The 25642-nt window shown below is 43.4% G+C and overlaps 1 protein-coding gene across 5 annotated transcripts; it reads left to right on the top strand.

Annotated features, from left to right (window-relative positions):
* Window positions 1-72: 72 nt before the first annotated feature.
* On the top strand, window positions 73-25227 carry loxl3a (lysyl oxidase-like 3a). Of its 5 annotated transcripts, XM_048970579.1 has the most exons (17): window positions 73-1420; window positions 3733-4053; window positions 4891-5054; window positions 7288-7496; window positions 12658-12720; window positions 13745-13801; window positions 14526-14718; window positions 15703-15883; window positions 17681-17835; window positions 19161-19331; window positions 19764-19919; window positions 20973-21132; window positions 21293-21536; window positions 23423-23538; window positions 24033-24169; window positions 24341-24452; window positions 24652-25227. In XM_048970579.1, exons 2-17 carry the CDS (start codon window positions 3747-3749, stop codon window positions 24723-24725), a joined length of 2499 nt encoding a protein of 832 aa, XP_048826536.1. In that variant the 5' UTR covers window positions 73-1420; window positions 3733-3746; the 3' UTR covers window positions 24726-25227. The 5 variants fall into 5 exon arrangements, with proteins under 5 accessions (XP_048826536.1, XP_048826537.1, XP_048826539.1 ...); XM_048970580.1 differs by lacking the exon at window positions 12658-12720; XM_048970582.1 differs by lacking the exon at window positions 19161-19331.
* Window positions 25228-25642: the final 415 nt, after the last annotated feature.

Raw genomic sequence — 25642 nt, 5'->3', positions numbered from 1 at the left:
CAGAACTTTCCTCTCTGTACTCTGCAGCTGCTGTACCATGCTGAGATGGAGTAGGTGAGAAGGTCCTCGATGCTCTACGTGGCAAACAGGTTGCAGAAGGTTGCGCCAGTTCTCATAGGGTGACATTAAAATCCCTTAAACTCCACGGAGCAAAGCCAATACATGCAAGGTTAATGATACAGAAAGGGAAAATTCTTCATAATGTATATAAAGGACATGGCGTTTTGGCAAAATACTCTCGGCTGACCCCATTTAAATCACCAATGGTAATAAGGTCGGTAATGAGGTGCAGGTTTCGTTAATGAATGACCGTGTCTCATGAGTTCACCTTGTTGCATCTTGTCTTCCAAAAATCATTCCAAAGACAATATTTGGTAACAGGATGTTTTTTATTGTCGTTTAAAAAGTTTTTGTGTTATTTGCCAAAGAACCTTTTGCATGCAAAATAAATATATTAAATATCACAAAAATTAAATCACAACGGCCATAGCCTCTTCCACGTGAATGAGTTCAGGTAATACTCCTACTGCACCGTTCCCGGTAGCCCCCTACTGGTGAGTCATCGTTAATACAACCGCCTTCTACGTTTCGCCGCCGACGGTGCATGAAAAATACGTTAAAGTTGACGAGTACTTAATCGTCGTAGATACGTTACTGCGTTAAATGGCGAACTAGTTACCCTGCAATGTTTTGACTCTGAAATTCTCTATAGTTGTCTCTAAATTTCTGAACAATCAAGGAAATGAAAATCATAGATAAAACGAAAGAAGTAAATATTATCATACTTCCATTAAGTTATAGTGTAATTGTAAGTATAGGAAAACATTTAGCTAGTCATAGTATGAGTTGTTTCGCTGCATCGACCACTATGGGACAGGCTGCAGGCTCCCCCACAGCGATGTGCAGGATAGGCTATTGTAGCATAGGCATATTGTAGCACTAGGCATAGTACAATATGCATCTAAATGCATAAGATACGAAAAAAGAATCAGATACAGCACATGCAACGCATCGATAAGCTTATAATTCAGCTATTGACTTCTGTCGCAAAACTCGTTTTCATACAAATTATTATTTTGCACCAGAAGGATTTTATGAAAGGTGAATTCGTTTAATTTCTGACAGGAATGTGCGTTTAATAAATTATACATCCAGGAGCGTCCCAGTTACGGAAAAGCTCTCCGGGCCGATGAAAAGGGGCAGTGTTTCTCCGGAAAGCCGCCCCCTTTGTAAACCATGCAGACGTCCACGGCTCAGTCAAACCCAGAGAAGATACCAAAAGATCCGGAGAAGCCACGATCCCCCGAGCGACTGTACCCGGACCAGCAGAGCAAATTCAATGCACGACGTTTCTCAGCGTTTTTCTTTATTTCATACTTAGATCGACTGTAATTTTTTTCCTCCTGACTAATCAATAGAGGTAAGTGCAGCGTTTTCGGCATGTTATATGAAAAAAATAAAAAGCATGAAAGCAACTTCTAAAATAAAGTTGTGAAGTCTTCCAGATGTCCATATAATCCCTCTGCTTTTGGTTAGTTGTGTATTCTGCTGTTTTAGTGTTCACAGTGGGGTGTAGCATCACACGTCTGCAACAGCTGTCTGTGATGTGCTTTTGTGTCCGACTTGGGTACGTTTAATTAAAAACATCATTTGCGAGTCATAGTAAAACCGATTTCTGAGTTATTCTAAACACACTTTATCCCTTAGTGTGTATATTTGTAATCGCAGCATACAGATGCGTACTTTAATCGATATAATTTTATGCAAATGAGCGGACACATAATTAAAGAATAGCTATAAAACGGCAACATATTTTCAATGGACTTTAATTTCTTTGTCACTAATTTACGTTCGGATGTGATTTGCTCTTTTCATTAGTCTTTTTAGAGACATGACGCTACCCTTCCCTCATTTCAGACCTCAAATACATTACAAATCAGTATATTTTCAATGGTTCTTTATTATATTACACGTAATCAGACCGTCATTACAGATTTTTTAACCTTTAAGTATTTAAACTGAGTAATGTTGATGGCCTTTAAGGAGATTTCACCAACCTGGCATTGGTTTGTTCATTTCTCCTATGCTTTTGTGTAATTTTCACCATCTCTGGATTTCTGCATTATCCGTACGACAAAAAAAAGCAGATCCCTTTAACATGTGAAAATAAATAATGAAATGCGATTACAGTGTCAACACACCTGGTTTTTCTCCGAGGGTCGTTCCAGTCCGAAGTTTCTCGTCTTATTCAGACCTGCCAGAAGTCCCGATCGTGGCGGTTATATTTGCATTTCGCAAAGGCGCTTCTGGGACTGATTACACTAATTACATTGCACGATGCCGGCCGCTTTCTAGCTCAGTGGGTAGCGTTGTGGCCTCCGATTGTTGGCTCGTTTCCTGCTTGCGGTTCCTTGCTTATTACCTCCTTCCCTCCTGTGGTTCAAAAACCCACAGATTTGAAGATTGGTGTCTCTGAATGGCCCTTACTGTATGATTATGACCATGTGTCCTGTGATGCACGGTCATCATTGTGTTCCCAGTCTGGCTCCATTCCTATCATGTGCGCAATGGTGTCTTAATGGTTAGGGTAGCGCACTTGTAATTGACAGATTGCTGGTTCAAATCCCCAACCAATAAGGCGCCACTGAGGTACCCTGAGCAAGGTACCGCCCCCAATCGCTGCTCCCTGGGCGCTAAATTAGCTGCCCCTTGCTATGTCACGATGTCACATATGGGTTAAATGCAGAGGACACGTTTCATTATGGTGAGTCAAAAATAACCACGATTTCCAAATTCTAACCCTACTTTGGATGAGCAGCTATGGAAAATAAATCATGTCGGATTTATGAAATTGTTATGAAACTGATTACTTAGGACATTTTGAGATCTGGTTTCAGATGACCGTAACCCAGTGGTTATCAAATGTGAGAGTGCAGCCTGTGATTGGGCTTTGAATAATGGAAGCTTGACTTGAGCAAGTATTTAGAAGAAATATGACATTGGTTTGTCCGCTATTAACAGTACAGAAGAACATTGCAGAAAACAGCTGTTAGCTGCAGTGTATTCAGATAATTTTCAGTGAACAGCGAGTGTCCGGTGCCCTGTTAATGTTTTTCCAATAAAGATCTCTGGCCACCTAAACCATTCTGGGATGACCCTCAAAATCACAGCAGTCCTGCACAGCTTTAGATCTGGCTGATTTGGTTTTAATAGCCAGTGTTCAGAGTGAGCAGAGGTAATTCTAGGGTTTGACCATTAGGGGCGCCCAGCCTGCAGTAGGATTGGCATTTTTATTAAACAAACTGGTAAATGGATTGAGAATAATAATTGTTCTGGGGGTGTGAAGCAAAAAACGGAGGTGGGGGGAGGACAAGTGAGCCGTTATTCTTGGTTTATTAACTCGTACAGTAAGTTAAGAACCGTTTCAGATCGTGCGGGTCCAAAGAAGCACAGAAATGGCATGTGAGGCTGCTTTGTATTTCAGTCTCCATATTTTTCGACCGTATGTTGAAATCTCTTAAAATTACTCTGTCCATTTTTCTGTCTGTTCCTAAAAAGAAGCCCTTTTGTTTAGTGCAGTATGTTACATGTGCTGTTAGCAGAGATATTATATCAAAAACTCAGTTGTGTTTAAAATGGCTACTGCAAGCTATTTTTTTCTTTTTTTGGCTTAAAAAAAAGCACATTTTCAGACCGTTGCTGCTACATGATGTTTTGTGAACCGTCTCCTAGTCATTGGCCTGGAGATGAAGCAGCCAGGATGGTGGCAACCTTGGGGCGTCGGAACAGCTGTGCTCGTGGCCTTTTGGCTACCTGTCTGCCTGGGCCAGGTGTCGCCCTCCCCCCCGCCTCAGGGCAGCACCCTGAAGTTCCGGCTGGCGGGCTACCCCCGCAAACACAATGAGGGCCGCGTGGAGATCTTCTACAAGGGAGAGTGGGGCACCATCTGCGACGACGACTTCACCATAGCCAATGCCCACGTCCTGTGCCGTCAGCTGGGCTTCGTCACCGCCACGGGCTGGACGCACAGCGCCAAGTACGGCAAGGGGACAGGTGAGCTGATTGGTGGCTAAAGGCATGCTGGGAAATGTAGGCAGGCAAATGGTTAATTGGCAGCCGAAGAAATACATGTCATACTAACGCCATTAATTAATATTAGAAGGGCAGGTCGTAAAAGTACGTAGGGTAACACTTTATTCGAGGGGACAAGAATAACATAATAGTACATGCTTAATACATTAATTAACCAGTAACTAAGTGCTAGTTACATACTGATCCCATACTTGTTCATCATTAATTAATCACGACAGTCCACGTATTCATTCAGGTACTAGATTAGTTAACAGCTAATTAGTTAATAATGGTAAGACTTCTCTTGAGAGGGCAAAATTGTTTTAATTCATTTATTGCTCAAAAACAAATTATGAATTAATATAGTTTTCCCCATGAAATACATGAACTGTCATTATTAATTAATGATGAATGAACATCGAATCAGTACTAAACTAACACTTAATCAATGGTTAATTAATGCATTAACTAAGTGTGTAGCGCTTCATTATTCATGTCCCTCAAAGTTACTGTATGTAGCAAGAAACTAAAAAGTGTGATTATTGTGAGAGTTCAAAGAATCAATATCAGGAAGGACAGCTGGGGAAATATGTGCATTATTGAAATTCAGGAAATGTGAATTATTTTACTGTGGATTTATATTCAAAAGCAAACAGTGGGAAGTAGAATTAAATGATGCAAGGCATAGCAATGGCTAAATTACAGGAAACAAAAATAGAAAAGGAGTGAATTGTTTTGATGGATAAAATCCATGAATTAACCGATGGGTCCCTGGGCTGCCTTGCTCTGTTACTCTATGGGGCTTTTAACCGTGTCCAGGGAAGATCTGGCTGGATAATGTGCAGTGTGGCGGCAGCGAGAGGAGCATCGAGCTGTGCAGGTCCCGCGGCTGGGGAAACAGCGACTGTACCCACGACGAGGATGCCGGCGTGATCTGCAAGGACGAGAGGCTGCCTGGCTTTGTGGACTCCAACATCATCGAGGTGAGGGGGCTTGGGGGGGTGGTCAGAGGGCTGAAGCTATCTAGCAAACCTGTGGCGATACTAATCTTCACTTATAGCAAACAGAACAGCTACTACTGGGCAGGCAAATGAATCTGTGTGATATGGAGGTTAAATTGTTACAATCAATAACTATTGTAAAAAGCATTGTTGGGCATTTCAATTATAGATTTTGCTTCAACCAGTTGAAGAGTCCTCTGTGTCTTTATGCTGAACTGGTCGATAGAAACAAAATCTTGGTCTGGGTTTTCAGCTTCTATTACTGAAATGCCCGACACTGGTAAAATGTTATGTTTTTATGTTTTTTTTGCAACAGATTGTTCAGTTGTTCGTGACAAATAATGACAACTACCAGAAGCTTAAAAGTCGCACCTTGTCTTGAAGCATTGGCCTCTTAGATTGATAGTCATCATGGACGTGTAAGATCATGAGCACCAGGCCCGGACTGGCCATCGTGCATACCAGGCATTTTACTGGTAGGCTGATGGATTTGTCAGCCGGCAAAATTCCCCCCACCCTCACTGACCAAAATTCAAAATGGGGAAACCCCCCCTCCCACCACCACCACCACCACCACCACCACCATCAGGGGCAAAGTCCTCACTGCATGGGATAGAGTTTGCAGCATTCTGAACTGTATTGCTATTTTCTTAATGAGTTCTGCTTTAGTATCTTGAGGAACATGTGGGAACCCAGTGGATCTCCTCTGAAGTCTACAGATCTTAGGTGCTAAATCAGAGATCTTCCCCAGTGCTTGACCTTTGAAGGCTTAGGACAGGGGGACTCTTTTCTCTTTTTAACTAAAAAAAAAGTGGTTCAGGATACGTTTCACTGCACGTTGACTATGCATGTGACAATTAAAGAATCTAGAATCTTGAAATCAGTGGAGAAATCACTGTGTTTGTTCATTGTCCTGGTTGGGCTTTTCTGTCGCGCCACATTATATGAAATTCGTTCCTTCAGTTCTGGGTGGCACTGTAAGTATCGTAGTTACTTTGAATGTCTTGAGTTGGTGGTTCAAGCCCCAGATCAGTGTGTTTGGTGTGTATGCGTGTCCATTTTGAGTGTGTTCAGGGTGTCCTGGGCCCTCTGTTTCCTGAAAACGGATGTAGTACGTGTTAAACACGTTTAATCTTATTCCCAGTTTCAGTATCGGGTTGTTTTTTTCGCTCCACAAAGAGGTCTCTCTCTCTGCAGTCGCTGCTTCAGAAGCCATTTGTGCTCTGCCTCCTTCAGAGATTCCCAGGAATGGAGGAGAGGAACCCGGGACACGGCCTCCCCTTTGATTTAACTAGATCATAAGCAAAGGTTTCATAAGAGGTTGTGGGAATGCCGCTAATCCGGGGGGGTGGGGCGGCGATGCGGCCAGTACCTCCGGCGTTCCTTTGCCACCTCAGACAAGAAATCCCACTGGCCGACACCCCCTCCCCCATCCGCGGGACCCTGAATGGACGGGTTCATTCAAGGCTCTTAGCTATGGGCCAGTTGTTAGACAAACCTTGGAAAAGTCATTTCAGCTGCTATGTAAACAGTCTGGTGCTATGAATCAGCCTTTAGCTGGCCCCCCCTTCGGCATGTCCACTGCGGCTGGGGGCGCAGCAGGCCGGAGACGAACGCTCCCTCCATAAACAGTGTTAACAGCAGGCGCTTATCTGCCTCTGTGTTCCGTCTGCAGCCTTCTTTGCTGAGGATATGGTCAAATGTTGAAATGATGTATTAGTTTTAAATTAAGTGGCAGCTACTCGGACTGAAATAGATTTCAGTAATTAAGTATTTTTGAGTTTTGCTTTTGCTTTGTGTGTCTTTTTTGTTGGTTGTGCGGTTGCGCAGTGGGCAGCATTGTAGCATCACAACTCCAGAGCTGAGGGTTCGAGTTCTCCCTGTGGTGTTAGTATCCCATTGCGGGTCCCTTCATCCATCTCATTTTGATCCTGTACTGGGAAGAGAGTAAAATTGATAATTTTCTGGGAAAATGGATGGGTGGCTAGACAGAAGGAATGATCACTTGTTTTTCAACGCGACCATTGCAGTCAGGTTCTTCGTTGCAGGTGGGTCCAGCTGTTTCTCTGGAGCAGATGTTCTGCTGCTCGTTCTTGATTTGTTTGCATGCCCTGAGGATTAGCAGAGCTGGAGCTGCGGGGTGGGAGGAGACCCCCACCAACGCACCTAACAGGCTGGTCACAGGAGTATCCCTGCCCTCTCCACCCAAACGCAGGTGGACGAGAACCACTTCGAGGAGGTGCGGCTGCGGCCCCTAGCAGAAGGGGGCCCAAAGCGGATGCCCATCACAGAGGGAGTCGTGGAGGTGAAGCTGCAGGACGGCTGGACGCAGATATGCAGCCAGGGATGGAGCCCCAAGAACTCCCGGGTTATCTGTGGGATGATGGGCTTCCCCAGCGAGAAGAAGGTTAGGAACACCTACAAGTAAGTGACTCCTTCTCAATGTGCAATGGCGCCCCCTGGTGGCAATTGCAATTGCCTCGCAATGAGACTTGACTGTGGAGCCAAAACATTATGAATAGAACAGAATAGAACGTTCAAGGTCTGGCATAGGATCTCAGCCCTCTCGTAATTGGCATGTTGAAGACCTGAGTGACTTTGATAAGTGCTAAATTGTTATGGCCAGACTGCTGGGTCTCTGAAACGCCAAAGTTTGTAGGGTGAGAACCCTCTGAGAGTCGTCTACAGTGGTCAAAAATGGTGCTAGCACACTGATCTATCATTTTACTCAGATATTAGTCAGAGTTTTGAGCCCTAGGTTTGTGTCACGTTTCAGTTGCAGTTAATCCTGTGGCCTTGTGGCATAATGGTAGCGCATCTGACTCCACATCAGAAGGTTGCGTGTTCAATTCATGTCTGGGTCAGTGTGTTTTTTCATGATCTGACATTTCTGCAGTGCATGTAAAGCACAATGGTGTCCAGCATTTTCTGACTGAGTGCTTGTGTTGATGCTCAGTGTCTCGCTGTATTAATTTACTATTTGATAGTTTATAGAAAAACGCAATAATTTATAAATGTAAGGGTTTGAAGTTCCAAAGTTTTTGTCGTATGTAGTGATGACATTCTTGCATGTTGGCTTTCTACATGACAAAAAATAAGTTTTTAAATACTTATGTGATTAATTATGTAAAATCGGTATTTAAAAACTACAAATAAATACTAGTCCGTGTATCAACACCAGTGAGACTGTTCTTGCTACATTACCTGGCTGTCATCAGTCTTGATGATAGGAAATCCTGGCCCCTGGTTGGGAATGAGTGTCATAGGATTTGGAAGAGAACTCAATGGTCCACAGATTGAAAGAGATTGGTTTATACTACCATGCCAAAGAAATTAGACCTGAAGGAATGTGCGGACTAATGTACAATTTTCCTCATATCACATGCAGTAAGATTAGATGTGGACAGAGAATGGAAAGTTCTAGACTCTAGAGCAATGCTGCCTATATGACTGCCTTGAGTTAACATTGATTTGATGCCATCTAACAATAATCAAAACATCTGCATGCGGTGGATCCTTGGTGGAGAAAAAAAAATGTTAATCTGAAATAAAAAACAGCAGTGAGAGAAAGCAAGATTTTGGAGGTTGTGGAAAATTAGAGATCTTTAGTTTTTTTTATTGCCTTGGATTGTGTCTCAAAGGAAGGTAGCCCCTGTCAGGCTGTGTCCCACTTGCTGTCGTCTCGGCAACTGAATGTCAACCTCAAAATAATACGTTGTAAGAGCATCCATTATGCTGTCAAGGCACTGCTATAGAAAGGGGGGGAATTCTAGAGGCATCCAGAAGCTAAAATAAGATATAATATATATTTTCTAAAACAGAGGACAAGTAAAATCCCAATGTTAATGCAACATTTAATGTTTAAATACATATACACACATGTGCACACACACATACACACACACACACTGATATATATTTATATTTGTCATTATCAAGCTAAATATGCTAAAATTCTGTGATATACGGTATATGTCCATATAACATACTATTTATAATCATATTTAAATCAGAGGTCTTGCCAAAGATGTGTTTGTGCCATGGAGAGACCTGTCTGTCCCAATGGCTTTGCTCATCACGGTTTCATGGAACAGAACAGAGGCAGGATTGAACCCCCACCACTGAACCCCCCACCACTGAACCCCCCACCACAGCGGTGCGCAGTAACACTAAGTCACCACACCAGCTTAGCAGAGTTATTATTGCAGACTAACTACAGCTAACAATAACTTAATGGAATAAACTCGCATTAAAAAACTGGACCTCGCATAACTGCAGTGAACTGACCATCAAAGCAGAGAGTTACTGGTTTGCTTTTGCTTAGATGCTGCTAGGAACCATGCAGTCAACCAGTGTGATTTAGTGGTCAAGCAGCATATCAGATAAGTTCCAGAGGGGACCATCTGCCATACTGGGCATTTTCCAGATGGGTTTGTGATCCGGCCAAATTTATTGTAGGACCCCCCCCCCTCAGTATAATTTAAGGGGGACCCGAAAGTCCCAGATTTTTAATCCCAGTCCAGCACTGCTTCCAGACACTTAGTCTTAGTGACTCGAAATATGGACAGAGAAGCATTTACAGAGTGCGAGATCAAACACTCTGGGCCATTGTAGTGCCCTGGAGACAAAGTTGATATGGACAGTTGTCAGCCGTTTGCTCTGTGGATGAATTCCATTCATAACACCGTCATCTCCGCGACTGACTTTCATTTACGGCAGCGCAGATTCTCCAGGGGAATCTTTTCCTGGCCCGGATCTGAACGTAGCCTGCGGTACGCGGTTAGGTGGCCGAGGTCCACACATGGACTGAGTCACGGATTCACACAAGCCAGCGAAATGCAAGACTGACATGACACGGCTCGCCGAGAGAGAGGGGGCCAGAGAGAGAAAAAGAAGGATGGCCTTGGGCTTCTGCTGTCTGACGTCGGAGTGTGAGCTGTGCTCTGTGTGCGGTGTGTGCGCTGTGTGCGGTGTGTGTGGGGCTCGACCTGGGCTGCAGAGGCTTGCCTCGTGTGATCAACATTACACGCATTTTTGAAACTGCAAAACAGTTCGCAGCCGACCCGTTCTGTGCCTGCTCCTTCGAAAATAGTATGTGGTCAGTTGCCACAGAGGTAGTTATTTTATGGAATGAAATACAGTTTCAGTGAAACTGTTCAATGACATATATTCCCTTTTGAAGCCACTTTCATGCTTAACTGAATGGGCCAAAATCCATCGCCACATAATGTGCTGTTACACGATATATAATCATTGCTATTTTTTTATAATGGATTTTATATGCTTATTTTATATGAAGACTGAAGCAATTTTTTTTCACATTCTCAACAAAAAAACCAGCTTCACAGAAGAAACTGGACAACATATTGAACAGTGACAGAAGCTCTATCCTTCCTAGTGAATTCCACAGATACGTTTCAGGCTGATGGAATGTAACCAACCAGCAGGAATCTTGCTATTATCAGTATTTTCGGTCGCCCTATTAATACATCCATGAAAACCCACATTTATGTGTTCAGGGACATACTGAACCAATTACGGGGATTGGTGAATCTTCTCAAATTCCCTAACAATCCACATAATGCCGAATTATGGGAAAGGATATGAATGTTTTTGTTACAGGCTGCTCACTGATTACCAGCTGCACCAAAAATGATGTCCTCTTTAGGAAGAATCTGAGATGCACTTTGCTCCAAACTGCATCTTTGCAGACGGTCCTGTTTAGCCACCTTAAATCTCTTGTTATCAGATGGCAGATTTGCTGCATGGGGCAAATGGATTGTCCTGCTCTCTCCTAGATGCAGGAAGTCGAACGGTTTTCTTAGTGAGTGCAATAGACCTTGTCAGGGACAGCTGAGATGACTCCAGCTCTCGAAGTGCTTGGAGTTTCCCTCTGGGCTTTTGTTTTGGAATGACACTCTTCAAACTTGCAGCATATAGTGGAGAAACAGCCGCTTCGGGCTGCTTTTTATTGCTGTCATGTGACCAACAGCAAAAGGTCAGAGGTCGTTGTTATTCCAGGGCACTGGGGAGGGTCGTGATGGTGCCACGTTCATCTTTAAGCTTTCTTGATAGCCTGCCAGCAGTTTGTAAACCCGGGGGTCTGGTTCGAGAGAATGCCATTCTGCTTAACGGAGCTCTGAGTAATAACCTAGCAGAGAATGTGACCGGGACTCGATTTTCGCCTGATGTTATTCCACTGCTATTCCAAAAGCAGATGGTTGGCAGCTCAATCCAGAAAGACTTCCACAGGCTGTGTAAGGAATATGCAAGTAGTTTCCAGAAAAGTAAAATTTAAATGGACCTAACCACTTTACCAGCACATTGTCTTATATTTATATTGCAAAAAAGTACCACCCAGCCTTAGTTTTGTCCTGAAGAAGGCTGATGTGAAGTGTCTGTATGCAGCGGAAATGCCATTAATTTTGTGTTAATCAGTTAATCGCTTTTGTAAATTCTTTAAAGTGATCCTTTATTGGTCATTTATCTGTTTGCAAGTTGGTGATTGGACCAATTCTAATCTTCCTTTGACACTCTTTCTATTTTGTTGTGTATTTTCTGGTATAATAGGTATAATAATAATAATAATAGGAAAAGTATCTATCTATAGTAATAATGTGTATCTATCTATCTATGCGGACATGCATCCGTGGGGCGGGGGTTTGGGGGCCGTCGTTTATACAGGACCCTGCAGCCCCAAAGTCAGACATGACTGGTCCCCAGGACAAATAAGTGTGAGAAACGCTGGTCTGTGCTATATATGGTAAACGTGCACATTGTGGATGCAGTTGGCACATTCTGGGTCAGAGTGTAATGTTTCACAGTTACTGCTATTCAGATGCATTATTCAACGAGGTCTCTGTGCTCTTTCTGATTGCTGCATGTGACTGAGGAGAAGGGGTAAGCTGCCAGTTTGTTGTTCCAGTGTGGTTGCCCTCTTTTTATACAGTTTCACATTCTCTTGGACTTTGTTGAAATAGTTTTATATTTACTAGTATTTAATAACTTTATAGTTACCTTGCTCAGGGTACCTCAGTGGTACCTTGCTGGTTGGGGATTCGAACCAGCAATCCTTCAATTACAAGTGTGATTCCCTAAGCGTTAAGCCACCACTTATTATTGCACTTATTTGGGGAGTGGAGGCAGAAGAGGGGCCCCCAGAAAGTGTAGCCTAGGGGGCCCTGAGCTCTTAATCCACCACTGACTGCAGCTACTATAGCAAACCATTAGTGTTTGTTAGTGCACCTTGTCCTGACTCACCTGCATTGATTATGCCTGTAACATGAGCGTAATCCGGAGCAGAGCTGCAGCATAAGGTCTGGCCACAGACAGATTGAGAAATCATGGGCCCCTGGGCGTGAGACTTCTGAGGCCCCTAGCTAACTAAAAAGGCCCTGGGGCCCCAGAAACCACAGTGTAGTATCCATGACAAGCCTGGGCTTTAATAAGTGACTAGCACTGCCATAGCTACCGGACGACTTAATCTACAAATGCCTTCACAACTTGGGGAACATGGACCCAAGCCGTAATCCACTCATGGGTCTGGCGTGGGGATTGATAAAGCTTTGCTCTTTTATTATTGCAGACACGTTAAAAAGATCAAAAAGAGAGGCGCAAAGCCCAAGGCTGCTGCTTCCTCAGCTTCCAGGTACATTCTAAGGGGGGCAGCTGGGGCTGCCGTCTCCTTGAAAGGGGTGTGAGAGCATGTTTGTGCTGGGGGGGTGTGCTGGCTTTATCTCCCTTCTGCTCACTGTGATAACATCTCTCAAGTCACATCTCACAGCTTACAGTACGCCAAAGCTAACAACAATCACAATGACTGCAATGATTCTAACGGCGATGATGATATGCAAATCATGATTGCGATTTTACGTCATTGAAATAACGTTCGGAGGGCAAGTTTCTCAAACTCACTCAGTGCGCGGGATACATTTTTGATACAATTTCTTTGGACCCGTGAGTGAATTTTGGAAGTTTCTCAAAAGTACCATATGACGAGGAAGCCGGACTTTGGGTCAACGGCGGTCTCATCTCAAGAGCAGCAAAAAATGGGCCGAGTTTTGGAAATTTGCTCTTCATTTATCAATGTCTGACTAACAGATGTATCATTCAGTGAACTTTAAATAAACGTCGAAGTGTCCCTGATAGCTGTATAACTGATCCTCAAAGCCCACAGGCAAGATAAGTCACTCAGGCACGAAGCGAGTGCCTGTTGGATCATTTTCTGGCCTTTTTCCAGTTCTGCACATGTGGAGTCGGTGACCTTCACAAGATGGAGCGCTTTTCCATCTTTCGGATAATTCTTAATGTTTGTTATTTCACTCGGAGTAGCTTGTCCTATCAAAGGGCAGAAAATAAATCATATTGACTTGTTACCTATATCCAGTGATGCTCTGAGTGAATATTAAACTCTGAATGATCATGATAATTTTTAGTTACATAGTTCAACAACTTAAGTTTGTGGTTTATAGTGTCATGGTGCCTCTGATCACTTTCACATTCATTGTGACTTTCAGTCTTGCAGTGTGGACTTTGATTGGTGAGACGTCATTGGATTGATTGTGTGATATTGCTTGAAAATGCAGTTTAAATTGATTTGAAATGGTCAAATAAATATACGATCAGACGCTTCTTTTAGAAATGACGGCTCATAATGGCTGTTCACTTTGCAGGGATACTTTAAAAGGCCGATCTAATTCCAAAGCGAACAACCACAGGCCCCAGAAAAGGTCAGGTTTGTATTGCGACTCGCCTCATTGTCCTTGCTCTGACCTTAGCTGTCTTCATTCTTTATGTCCTGCTTCACTCTCCGTGTGTCCTGTCCCTCTTTGTAGATGTTCACACCCAAAGGCTTGTTGCTGTGTATCGGGTTCCCACCTGCAAATAAATACCACTGCCTGTCCGTCATTATTTCATGCATGATCCTGTCATTTTATATGATTATTTATTTCTATTCTTACTGCTTACTCTGGGTTTTGGTGATATGTGCAAAATATAGTTTCTAATAATTTATGATTTTCCTTCTATGTATTAGTATTTATGTGTTTTTCTTTACTGGTTAAAAACGTTGGAATGATTTTGGAAAGGGACGTTCCATGATTAACTATATAAAGTGTAAATTTACTTACAGGTGTTTGTCTTCTTTTTTGCGTTAGCGCTTCCGTAAACTCAGAAGTTTTTTGCGTAAGTCTAGATTTACTTAAGTCTGATTTACATAAGTTGAGAGCTGCTTGCACACAGCTTTTTATTCTACCGTTATGCTGTCTGTAGTTCGTTCATGAACATAGTATGGAGATGATATCCAGTAGCAGTAAGGCCAGTTAAAAGGAATAAAACCCATCATCCTGCTTAGTCGCTTGATGCGCAGAGATCCATCATTGCATGCGTACTGTGAATTTGACCCCGCCTCCATCCCCATTGACCCCGCCCCCATCTACTTGGCCCCGCCTCCAGGCACACAAATGGCTTCCGCATCCACTCTGTCGCCTGCACGGGGAACGAGGTGCACCTGTCTGTCTGCCCCCTGGAAATCTCGAAGCGCAACAGCAGTGCCCCCTGTAACGGTGGCACACCGGCTGTGGTCAGCTGCATGCCAGGGCCCCTGTTCTCCCAGGTTAATGGCCAGAAGAAGAAGGCCAAGACTCTGGTAGGGTAACGTCATGCTAAGGAGCTGTATGGACCCTTTCTGCTTCCTTTGAAAGCTGTGCTGTGACATATGGTTCTGTGACTATTTATACTCTGCATCCGGTCATCTCACCTTTATTTACATGCCCAGTCAAAAGTCTGTACACACCAGCCTTTAATGCACTTTAATGTTCTTCATTTTATAGTTTAAGGCCTCATTTGCAGTGACACATCAAATATTGCCCCCTTTTGCTTTGATGACAGCACTGCAGACTCCCTGCATTCTTTCAACCAGCTTCCAGATGCTACTTGACTCTCCCTGCCGGCCCCTGGAGGTCGGGCTCCCCCTTTGAGTCTGGTCCCTCCCAAGGTTTCTTCCTTCTTGGGAGTTTTTCCTTGCCACTGTCGCCTATGTCTTACTCACTGGGGGCTCTGGGTGGGGATGCTGTAAAGCGCTTCGAGACGATGTAATGTTGTGATAATGCGCTATACAAAAATAAATTTGTTGTTGTAGTTGTTCTCCAACAGTCCTGAAGGAGGTTCCGCAACTTTTAGGCACAAGTCGGCTACTTTACTCTTACTCTTTGATCCAACCCATCCCAATCAGCTCTATAAGGGTTCAGGTGAAAGAATTGTGGGGGTCAGGTCATCTGTCACAGAACTCCATCTCATTAGAATACTCACTACATAACCTCACGCTGTGCTTAGGGTCGTTATCTTGCCGAAAAACAAGTGATTTTCAGTAGGTGTGTTTAGACTCTTGACTGATAGTACACTTGCTTATTTATTTCTATCTCTATCTCTATTTTTATTCTGTTTTTTAATTTTTGTACACTTTTGTCTTTATTGTGGGTTTAATTGGATGCTATTTATCACCATGTCCATCAAAACAAATTCCCCGTACTATTTGAAGTTTGTGAACATAATGATTTCGATTCTGATGATACATTTTCAAACCGAACCCTTCTGTGTACTGTGCTGTCATCCCCCCCCCCCCCCCCCCCAGACCAAAGTGAGGCTGAAGGGAGGTGCTAAGATCGGGGAGGGTCGCGTGGAGGTGCTGAAGAACAGGGAATGGGGGACGGTGTGCGACGACCGCTGGAATCTGCAGGCGGCCAGCGTGGTGTGCAGAGAGCTGGGCTTCGGCAGTGCCAGGGAGGCCCTGACGGGGGCGCGCTTGGGTCAGGGTGAGGAGGGGTGCCGGGGGTCGGAGACACATTCAACACTCAGTTATCGCGATGTACTAACTCAATTAGCTACCCCAACGGATGGCAACAGCTCACAAGCGTAGCCTAGGAAACAAACCCCCCCCTGTAGGCACCAAACTTAAACTGCAACGCAGAACACATGCAGCTGCAGTTGGCATATTCAGAGCATGTGCGCAGAGGTCAGCGGGTCGGCACTGTGGAGAAAGCATGGTGGTGTCAGGCCTTGTCTGGAATACCCAGCATGCATCATTCCCGGTAGAGCCGCTGACCAGACAAAGAGACACTCCGAAGAGAACAGTCTGACATGACTATGTAAGTTTGTCTGTGGAGTTTGTCTGTAGAGTCAGCTACTGTAGTTCCTGGGAAAACTGGGAGGCTTGCACAGGAGCCCAACGGTGACATCACTCTGCCAGTCGCGGTTTTGAACTTGTGATCTTCTGATCACCAGTACATGCCATGTAGACCCGAAGTTCTCAGCAGGCATTGTGTGAAAATTGCATATAATGTAAAACACGATGCTATTAATCCAGATTATAATAAAAACAATTTGTGAGAGACTTAAGAAATCTTAGATGCCTGCAAGACAGAAAAATCTCCCCCAGCCTGGTCCCACCCCCACTCCATGGCTGGTGGGGTCATGTGAGTCTTCAAAAATGGAAAACACAGAAAAATAGCTGAGATCCTCCCACCTCACCCCCTTCAGATGGAAAAACAACCACGGCCTCTGTATTTTATAGTTTTTGCACATCTGTGTCACAGAAAGGGCAATAAAGAATATTATTCTGGAAAAGATAATATTATTAAGATGAAAAATCAATATTATGAATAACGGACATCTTTCATGTATTAAGTACAGCGTTTTCAAGAATTATAAATATCGTAAGGATCTTAAATGTAATAGTATCAGATTCTGAACACTTCAGTGGAATGACCTCATTGTCCCAGAACGACCAAAACTAAAAGTTAAATAAAAGGCCCCTTTGGGGCAGAGGGAGAACCTCAGGGGTCTTGGGATCAGGGATCATGTGAGGGAACCACAGATGAACTTTGTGAACGTCTTGCTGTCGTCCAGAGGGCACTGCGTGGTCCACAGGAACATCAGCATGACTCTGCTGACTGAGAGAAGACTTTTGGAAATATGCAATATGCAGTTTATCAAATGAGAGAACGACATGCCATTTGGAATACATCCTAGCCTTGTCCCATATGCTGTATGGGATGGATGGATGGATGGATGGATGGATATATTATTTTATTTTAGTATTTTCAGTCTGATTCCAACTCTTAAAATGACAAATACACAAAGATAACTGGATTTCATGGTAAATATTAAATGACAGGAACTGAGACCTATATGTATATGTTATACTGTTGAATTCTGCTGGATGAGTCACACAGAGCTCACAGAAAGTCTTGGGTCTTCCTTAATTTGGGTCTTGCTTAATTCTGTAACAATGTTGCAAATTTAATAACAAAACTCCATTGACAGGCGATGTTAAATTTATCTCCACGTATCATCCACGCAGACATTTTCTTTTTATTAAGTATCATAATTTGTTGACTGACTCATTCAGTTCCGTTCTTGCCATTTTGCTATTAATTACTGTTGTAATCTTTGGCTCCCTAAGGGATACTAAACACAAATGTCTGATGTTTTGTGTTATTGCAAAGGGTCCCACGACTTTTAGTGAGCACTGTATATAAGAATTATAAGTCTGATTTATAATGCGGCTGCAGTATGACAGGGCGAGACCCGCCCCCCTGTGCTGTCTGCAGGGGTCGGCCCCATTCACATGAACGAGGTCCTGTGCGCTGGTACCGAGAAGTCCATCTGGAATTGCCCCTTCAAAAACATCACGTCAGACAACTGCAAGCATGCCGAAGATGCCTCCGTCAGGTGCAACGTGCCCTACATGGCCTACGAGGAAACGGTTAGACGGCGGTCGCCCGATCTGGTCCCATCTGCTGAGTGTTGAGGGGTTTTACGTATATAGACGCTGCCTGGGTTACGGATGTTTTGACTTTACGATAAGTAAATGTTTTTCACTTTCAGTACATTATTCGATAAATTACATGAGATATTTAACATTTTATTATAATATAGGCTTGGTGTTAATGATTTTGCCCAACTGTAGGCTAATGTAAGTGTTCTAAGCATATTTAAGGTAGGCTTGGCTAAGCTATAATGTTTGTTAGGGTTAGGTGTGCGGTATCAAAATGTATTTTCCCCTTACGACATTTTCCTCTTATGATATCTTTGCTCGTGACTGGATGTTTTTACTCATCACACTGGTCTCTGACTCTCTACATTGTGTAAAAATTCTAGGAAGGTGACTGTTTACGGAACCACCTACTTAATACATATAACAGTAGTTAATAATACTTAATAAACTGGCCACTGAGTATGGATAGTGTCTGATGCACCATCAGGCCATTTCACAAGGTTGCTCCACCATTCATATCACATACAGGCCCTTATGAGTGCGGATTTAGCATTTGCAACTCAGTGCTATTTTTTGATATTGTAAGATGATGATCGTTTTGTCGATTAATTTTAGTCAAGCTGAGTGTCAGTGTTTTGAACAAACTGCAAAATCAAAGTATTTCATTTGATTTTTGCAAATTTGACCCTGGGTACCTTGAAATCTGCCCTGAGAGTGTAAGCATTTCATTTTTGTGTCCGTGAGCATGAAACTAATGTTAGTTTCTCAGTAACTCTAGCAATGTTTTTTAACCCGGTAATGTTTATCTGATACTACTGACTTAGAGTACTGACATTCCAGAAACATGAATGATATTTATATTACAAAAGTACAAAAGCTATTGGTTGTGAAGGTGTAGTAAAACCTGTTCATATCTCTAGGCCAATGAGCTAATTGGCAGCAGGGGTATGATGTCATCCTGTTCTGAGATGACCTTGCCATTAACAGGGATTTTGTATGATGTCATCAGCACCAGCACTCTGTTCACCTCAGTGTGTTTCTAGGATTTTTTAAGGTGCGAGGATATGTCATACAGAGGGGCCATCCTTATCATTAGCCAATGATATGTTTTGAATCAATGAGTAACAGGGGAGGGGCACTCTGGGGACCAATCAGCTTTCAGGTTTGGCGATGCCCTTATGGCCACGCCCCTGTGGCCCCACCCCTGTATACTCTCCTTTGCAGAATGCTGGTACTCATCCATCTGCAAGTCTCTGCTGTTTTACGCCTTGCTTTGCCTGTAACCCACGAACTAACCTCCTGCCCCGGCACAGATGCGACTCACAGGGGGGAGGACTCGCTTCGAGGGGCGCGTGGAGGTGCTGGTGACAGACAGGAATGGGACGGAGGGCTGGGGGCTGGTCTGTGGAGAGGGCTGGAGCACCCGGGAGGCCATGGTGGTGTGTCGGCAGCTGGGCCTGGGCTACGCTAAGAGCGGCCTGCCAGTAGGTGGCGCCACACTCACTTATCTCACCCTGTGATGTCGCTCGGGGGGGGGCTAACAGTCAAGCTAACACTCTGATCAGAACCAGAAATCAGTGCCAACTGACACCCACTGGGGTCGATGGGATGGTGGTGGTGTCAATTTTTCCACAGGAAACATTTGTCTCGACCCCAGCTGTCCTTGAGACAAATGGTTTTCTTGGTGCTAAGGTTGTGGTGTCTGGAGAACAGATTGCTCAAAACTCATCTGCCTCAACGCCCTTTGTGGCACATAACCCCAGACAACATATCAGATCCCTCAAAGACCCAGGTGAAACTTCTGAAACAGGTGCTGTGGCCACCCACAACCAATCAAGAGAGAGCGTCCCCTACAGGGCTCAGAAGACAGGCGGGCTGCTACTTGCATGCTAACACCTGTTAGGGCCTCTCCGCAGATCCGGATTGTTGGCGGACGCACCAACTACGAGGGTCGGGTGGAGGTTAAGGTGGGGTCCAGGTGGGGCACTGTGTGCAGTGAAGGATGGACCACGAAGGAGGCCATGGTGGCTTGTCGTCAGCTAGGGCTGGGGTACTCCCTGCATGCCATCACAGTGAGTAAGGCTGGGGGTGACAGGATGTCCAGGGCGCCGTGCATCCAATCACTGCGTCCTTGTAGCTAGGCAACAACGATGGCCGTACCAATGCGAATGCGTCCATGTCCACAAATGCAGATGTGCGATTAGTAGATTTAAATGTAGAATAATACTGCTTGGGAATAACCAGTAATAAAAAAACGTAATTTTTTTTTCAAGAAAACGTATACAGGTAGTCCTTATGAATAACAAGTTACAAATGAGACCCATCCCCCAAGTCTGTTATTAAGCCATATTTGCAGGTACGTCAGAAAATAGTAGTACAGTACATAATAATGATAATAATTATGTAGTAATAATAAAAGTAACAGTACTGTACTGCAAGCTGATAAAGGGCTGTAGCTGCGTAACGTTTTCACAAGCAAAACAAAGTAGTGCATCCGGGTGCTATTACGTTATTACGAACTCTTATATTTAACCCAGATCTTTAATATAATATGAGTTGTCTGTATGTCAGATGTTTTTAACTCAGGGACTATTTCTATAGGAAACATTTTATTTAACTCATTTATTTAAATCTTGTAAATTGCTTAACTTCTTTTCATTTGCCCATCTGAGCACAATTTACTATACGAAAGTAGAGCATATTTTTTAATTCCATTAGTTATTCTGTATTTTATTGATTCAATGTTAATTGTTCTGTTTATGGTAGCATTTAATTATATATTCCTGTAATATTTTGTCATCCCTGGGTTCCAACTCAATCCGTTTTTTTCACAGTCATGGGGCAGAAATAGTGTCAAGGAATAAAGTATCGCCTAAATAATAGTTACATATGACAGTTACTCAAAATTACAGATCTGTTCTAAAACTGGGAATCCATTCAGCTTAATACGAGATTTTGTGTAATGTAAACGTATCTTTGATGTTTTGATGATTTATTTAACCACATTTCTTTTGTTACATTGTTGTGTAAGTGTATTATGCTACAGCAGAAGGACACCAGAACTTGTCACTTTTCACGTGTGACGTTGTCCTCCCTGACTGCCTGCGTCTGTGCCTGTTGCCAAGGAAACGTGGTACTGGGAGAGCAGTAACATGACGGACATGCTTCTGAGCGGGGTGAAGTGCACCGGTGAGGAGATGTCACTCAGTCACTGCCAGCACCACGCCACGGTCACCTGCCAGAAGGCCGGGTCACGCTTCTCCGCCGGTGTCATCTGCTCCGAGAGTGAGTGACCTCTTGCCGATGCCTCCAGGATGAGCAAATTCATCGTCATGCTTGTTGCCGGAGCTTTTTCCCCAATTCGACACAAAACCATTGGAAACAAAGTATGAACTTGTATCCCTTGGATATAGTAACTAAAACATCCCCCTTTCCCATGTTCTAGCGTCGTCTGACCTGGTGCTGAATGCCCCATTGGTCCAGCAGACGGCCTACATTGAGGATCGGCCCCTGCACATGCTCTACTGTGCCGCCGAGGAGAACTGCCTCTCCAAGTCAGCCGCCAGGGCCAACTGGCCCTATGGGCACCGGCGGCTGCTCCGCTTCTCCTCCGAGATCCACAACATCGGCCGCGCCGACTTCCGCCCCAAGGCCGGCCGTCACTCCTGGGTGTGGCACGAGTGCCATAGGTAAACGCCGGCCCCCCGCTGTGGCTTGTTGGCATGCCCTCACCTTACCTGTCCCATTCTGGTGAGGCCTCGAGTAACTCTGCAGCATGATTTCCTCGTTGCACGGTTGGTGTAGTCGCAGCTCTGTGTATCTGCACTGGTGCACGCTCATGTTCTGTCTTGGTCTGCAGTGCTGCATGTCTCTGTACCTCAGGGTGTCCTTCGGATGCTGAATGTGCACTTTGGTTGCACGTTAACTTCCGCATGTTTTTGTTGCTGCGATTTTTCCAATTAAGTTCTATTTAATCTCACAAGTGCACTTAAGAAGAATCTCTGATGACTGAATCTCTGGTGACTGAATCTCTGGTGACTGAATCTCTGGTGACCCTGCTGTGAGGAATGATAATCAGCTTGCAATGGGAGAAATCGTTATCTTTAGGTATCTGGATGCAGACCATTACTTACGTAAGGCTAGCAAATCCTTTTGTGTGTTGTTAAAATGTAGGAGAGATTTCTTGGCTGCTTTCAGTCTTTTTTGTTTCTGAAATCCAATTTTCCGGTCTAAGGTCAAAGTTCAGATTCCTACTTGGTGTTAAGCTGCAGGAGATTCGATGAATTTGAGGAAATGTATTGCAATGCTTGGTGCCTCCTTTGTGTAGCGCTGACTGTCATCTATGAAACCAACAGATAATCCTGGGCATTTTCAGGGAATTATTTAAAGAAGGCTTTAAATTGACTTTAAGACATGCCGAAACCTCGAAATTATGTTTTAGAAGGCCGTTGCCATGGAAATGTAAACTCTAAAAAGCCATTATTTGAGGAGCATGAAAAACATATTTTCTCAGGAACTACTTTAGAAAATAAACCTAAAACAATGAAAAGAGACTATTAGTGTCATAAAGAGAATCTTTACACAGCCGACAGTGAATGGTTTAATTTTTTTAAATGGACTTATGTGCATTGTTGTCAGTGTGGCAAATATGCCAATGTCAGTCACATACAAACTCACTTTATATTCATAATTAACAATAGTGTTAGTTAGCTAACTGTCAACATTCAGTTGTTAATATCAACGATATAAAGTAATCAATAGAAACATGGTATTGAATACAAATGGCAATGTATAAACATAATTAGTTACTACAGACGACTTCAGCGACCTCTTTTCATTAGTCCATTAACTTTCAAACGCTATCAGTAAAGAGAATGGCCGTATTTCAAAAAGTCTGAATCTTCGAAGAGGAGACATACGTGGTTCAGATAGCGACTTTTTATACGTTGTAAATATATTTCTTTTAATAGGCCTGGATTAAACGGAAGTAATGGTATCAGTATACGTAATTATGTAAGAATTGGTTTTGTTTTTGAAGTCACTGCTGTGGAGTTGCCTTTTCGGGGCGGATGCATCCAGCTACAACATACACATGACATGACATTTCTCCAACAGGAATGTCGTGTGGGCAGTGTGTGTTCACTGTGGGACAGATCTGGGTTTTACCACCAGCCAAAGCGGTGACCGGTGCTTGCTCCATGGGCTCTGACATCATCCTGATGATCCTTTGCTGTAGTGCTTTATTAATAATAAAGTTTAATCATATTAAGAGCAAAAACAAGTCAAGAGAAGGGAGAGGTCAAACTAGCCGAACTTTGCACGGATGCAGATTACAGCAAATTGAGCTTTGGAGTCTTATTGATTTAGAATATTTTGTTTAATGATGGGTCAGTTTAAGAGGTTGAATCATTGTATGTATGCATTTATATAGGCAGAGTAGCTACACACTGAGATGTTATATTGTAGCTGTTATTTCGAGGAGTGCTGGTTAGGTTTTCACACTGAGAATGTTCAGTCAGCTGGGGGCCTCTGTGTTCTGTGAAAGGCTTTACATTGTTTCCCCTGCCTCCCCCAGGCATTACCACAGTATGGACATCTTCACTCACTATGACCTTCTCTCAGCCAACGGCACCAGGGTGGCGGACGGCCACAAGGCCAGCTTCTGCCTGGAGGACACTGAATGCCAGGAAGGTACAATCCAGTGCTTGCCGGGTTTGAGAGCAGAACCAGTACTGATTCTATCTCCGGACATATCACTATCTCATTTGGCATATTTTTGAACAATGATTTTTTTTTTTTAGTGTCAATGTCTTATCTTGCTTTTGAGATTCACATTTAGAGGAACACTTTTCGCTTCAATTTCACTTAAAGCTTTGGTTTGATTAGCATAATAAAACAATTCAAACCAGAGCTTCCAGAAGTGCATCTTTCCCCTCCAGACTCAGGTGTAATTCGCTAGTAGCCCTTAGTCAGTCTATTCACACAGGTTCATAAATCCTTAGACGTTAACTTCCGTTGACCTTCGCCTAACCTTCAGGCAAACTTGTATTAATGAAAGAATGTATTTTTTGTTAGTTACATGTGTTTGCATGAATAGTTATGCATGTTTGCATATAGTTATTTGCGTACTGTGACTTGATTTTCGATTTTTAATATTTGAGTGATGACTGAAATATGTGTCCCAGGAATCGCAAAGCGTTACGAGTGCGCTAACTTTGGCGAGCAGGGCATAACTGTGGGCTGTTGGGACGTGTACCGTCATGACATTGACTGTCAGTGGATCGACATCACCGACGTAAAGCCGGGAAACTACATACTGCAGGTAACCACCAGCGGAGTCCAGCGAGAACATGAAATTAGGTCAATAATGAGATTTAAACTTCTTCCAGCACTGAGTGTAAAATTCCTCATTATCCTGTACATCTATTTGAAAAGACCTTTAAATACAAAATTAACAAAAATCTATTGTTTTCCTCCTCGTGTATCATTACAGCTTGTAATAAATCCTAACTTCGAAGTGTCCGAGAGCGATTTCACCAACAACGCCATGAAGTGCAATTGTAAATATGATGGGCATCGGATTTGGCTGCACAAATGTCACCTCCGTACGTAACTCCTCACGTTTCTTAAGACCCTGACTACGAATTGCAGTGAAAAAAGTGCTTGAACTGAAACCTTTAATATGCATATACAGAAACGTTCCACAAGGTGGAGCTATATTTCTATTCGTTCCTTAATTAGGGCATCTTCGTTGTTGCATTCTATTGTTCACAAGCTATAAACAAAAGTTATTCTTTCTTTCAGATGATGCATTCAGCGAAGAAGCAGAGAAGAAATTTGAACAGTACCCTGGGCAATTGAATAATCAAATTTCATAACTTGGCCAAACCTTCAAAGTACACGAAGGTGGTACTGGGTACTTTCCACTGCGTTGTTGCATGTAGAGAGCCATTTTACTTCTCTCAAAGAAAACACCCAGTTGAATATGAAAACAGCTCTGATAAGAGCTGGATGGTGCTGAATGTCCATTTTTTGTGATTGAGACATTTCCCTGTTTCAGGGATGGTGGTTTATTTACACCAAATGCATGAGATGTAAGTAGTTACTCATTTTTATGAAAAGTTATCCTCTATTGCCATGAGAGCTTCAGCTCCTTGCTTCAAAAAAATATTTTGGGAATTAAAAAAATTGTGAAAGTGTACAAAGACTAAACATTTTAGTTTTTCGGGATCTTTTTAAACCATCCAGGGCCTCTGACGTCCATTTCATGTAACACATCAGGCCCAATTGACCAGACCCGTTCTCTTTGGAATAAAGATACCTATCTTAGAAAACGTTCACTTGCATGTCTCAAAATAAATTGTACTTCAAACTGTGGAACCCTCCCTCAACAAAAGTGAGACCCTGCCCAAGACAAGTCCTCCATCAAATCTGATGTTCTGCCCAAAAGGCTGTAGTCCACAATACTGCAGCGCCACACTGAGAGGAACAGGTCAACATGGAACATTGTAAGGAGCAGGCAGAACTCTCTTTTTTCACTTGTGCCTGTAAAACAGGCCGTCGTATACCGACACTAAAGCTTCTTTTGGATCTGCTTTGCTACGATCCACAGATACAGAAACGAGCTCAGCATCCTGACAGCCTGTCTGATGAGAAAGCACTAGACCTTTTAAGCAGGCAAAGTGGTTGCGAGTTTCCCCAAAAATGGTCCAAAATTTGAAAACATCTTGGGACACCTGGAAAGCATGCGGCCGTGTTAAATGAAGGTAGGCAAGAAGGAAGTACCCACACAGAA

Source organism: Brienomyrus brachyistius, chromosome 12 (assembly GCF_023856365.1).
Source record: "Brienomyrus brachyistius isolate T26 chromosome 12, BBRACH_0.4, whole genome shotgun sequence".
Lineage (NCBI taxonomy): Eukaryota > Metazoa > Chordata > Actinopteri > Osteoglossiformes > Mormyridae > Brienomyrus > Brienomyrus brachyistius.
Note: the sequence above shows the minus strand (reverse complement) of the source record. Positions and strands in the feature narration are given on the sequence as shown.

Coding starts and splice junctions, on each gene's coding strand:
- loxl3a (XM_048970579.1), top strand. CDS start 3,747: ATGAAGCAGCCAGGATGGTGGCAACCTTGGGGCGTCGGAACAGCTGTG. Junction 5,055..7,287: donor TGGACTCCAACATCATCGAG/GTGAGGGGGCTT, acceptor ACCCAAACGCAG/GTGGACGAGAACCACTTCGA. Junction 15,884..17,680: donor GGGGGCGCGCTTGGGTCAGG/GTGAGGAGGGGT, acceptor TGCTGTCTGCAG/GGGTCGGCCCCATTCACATG.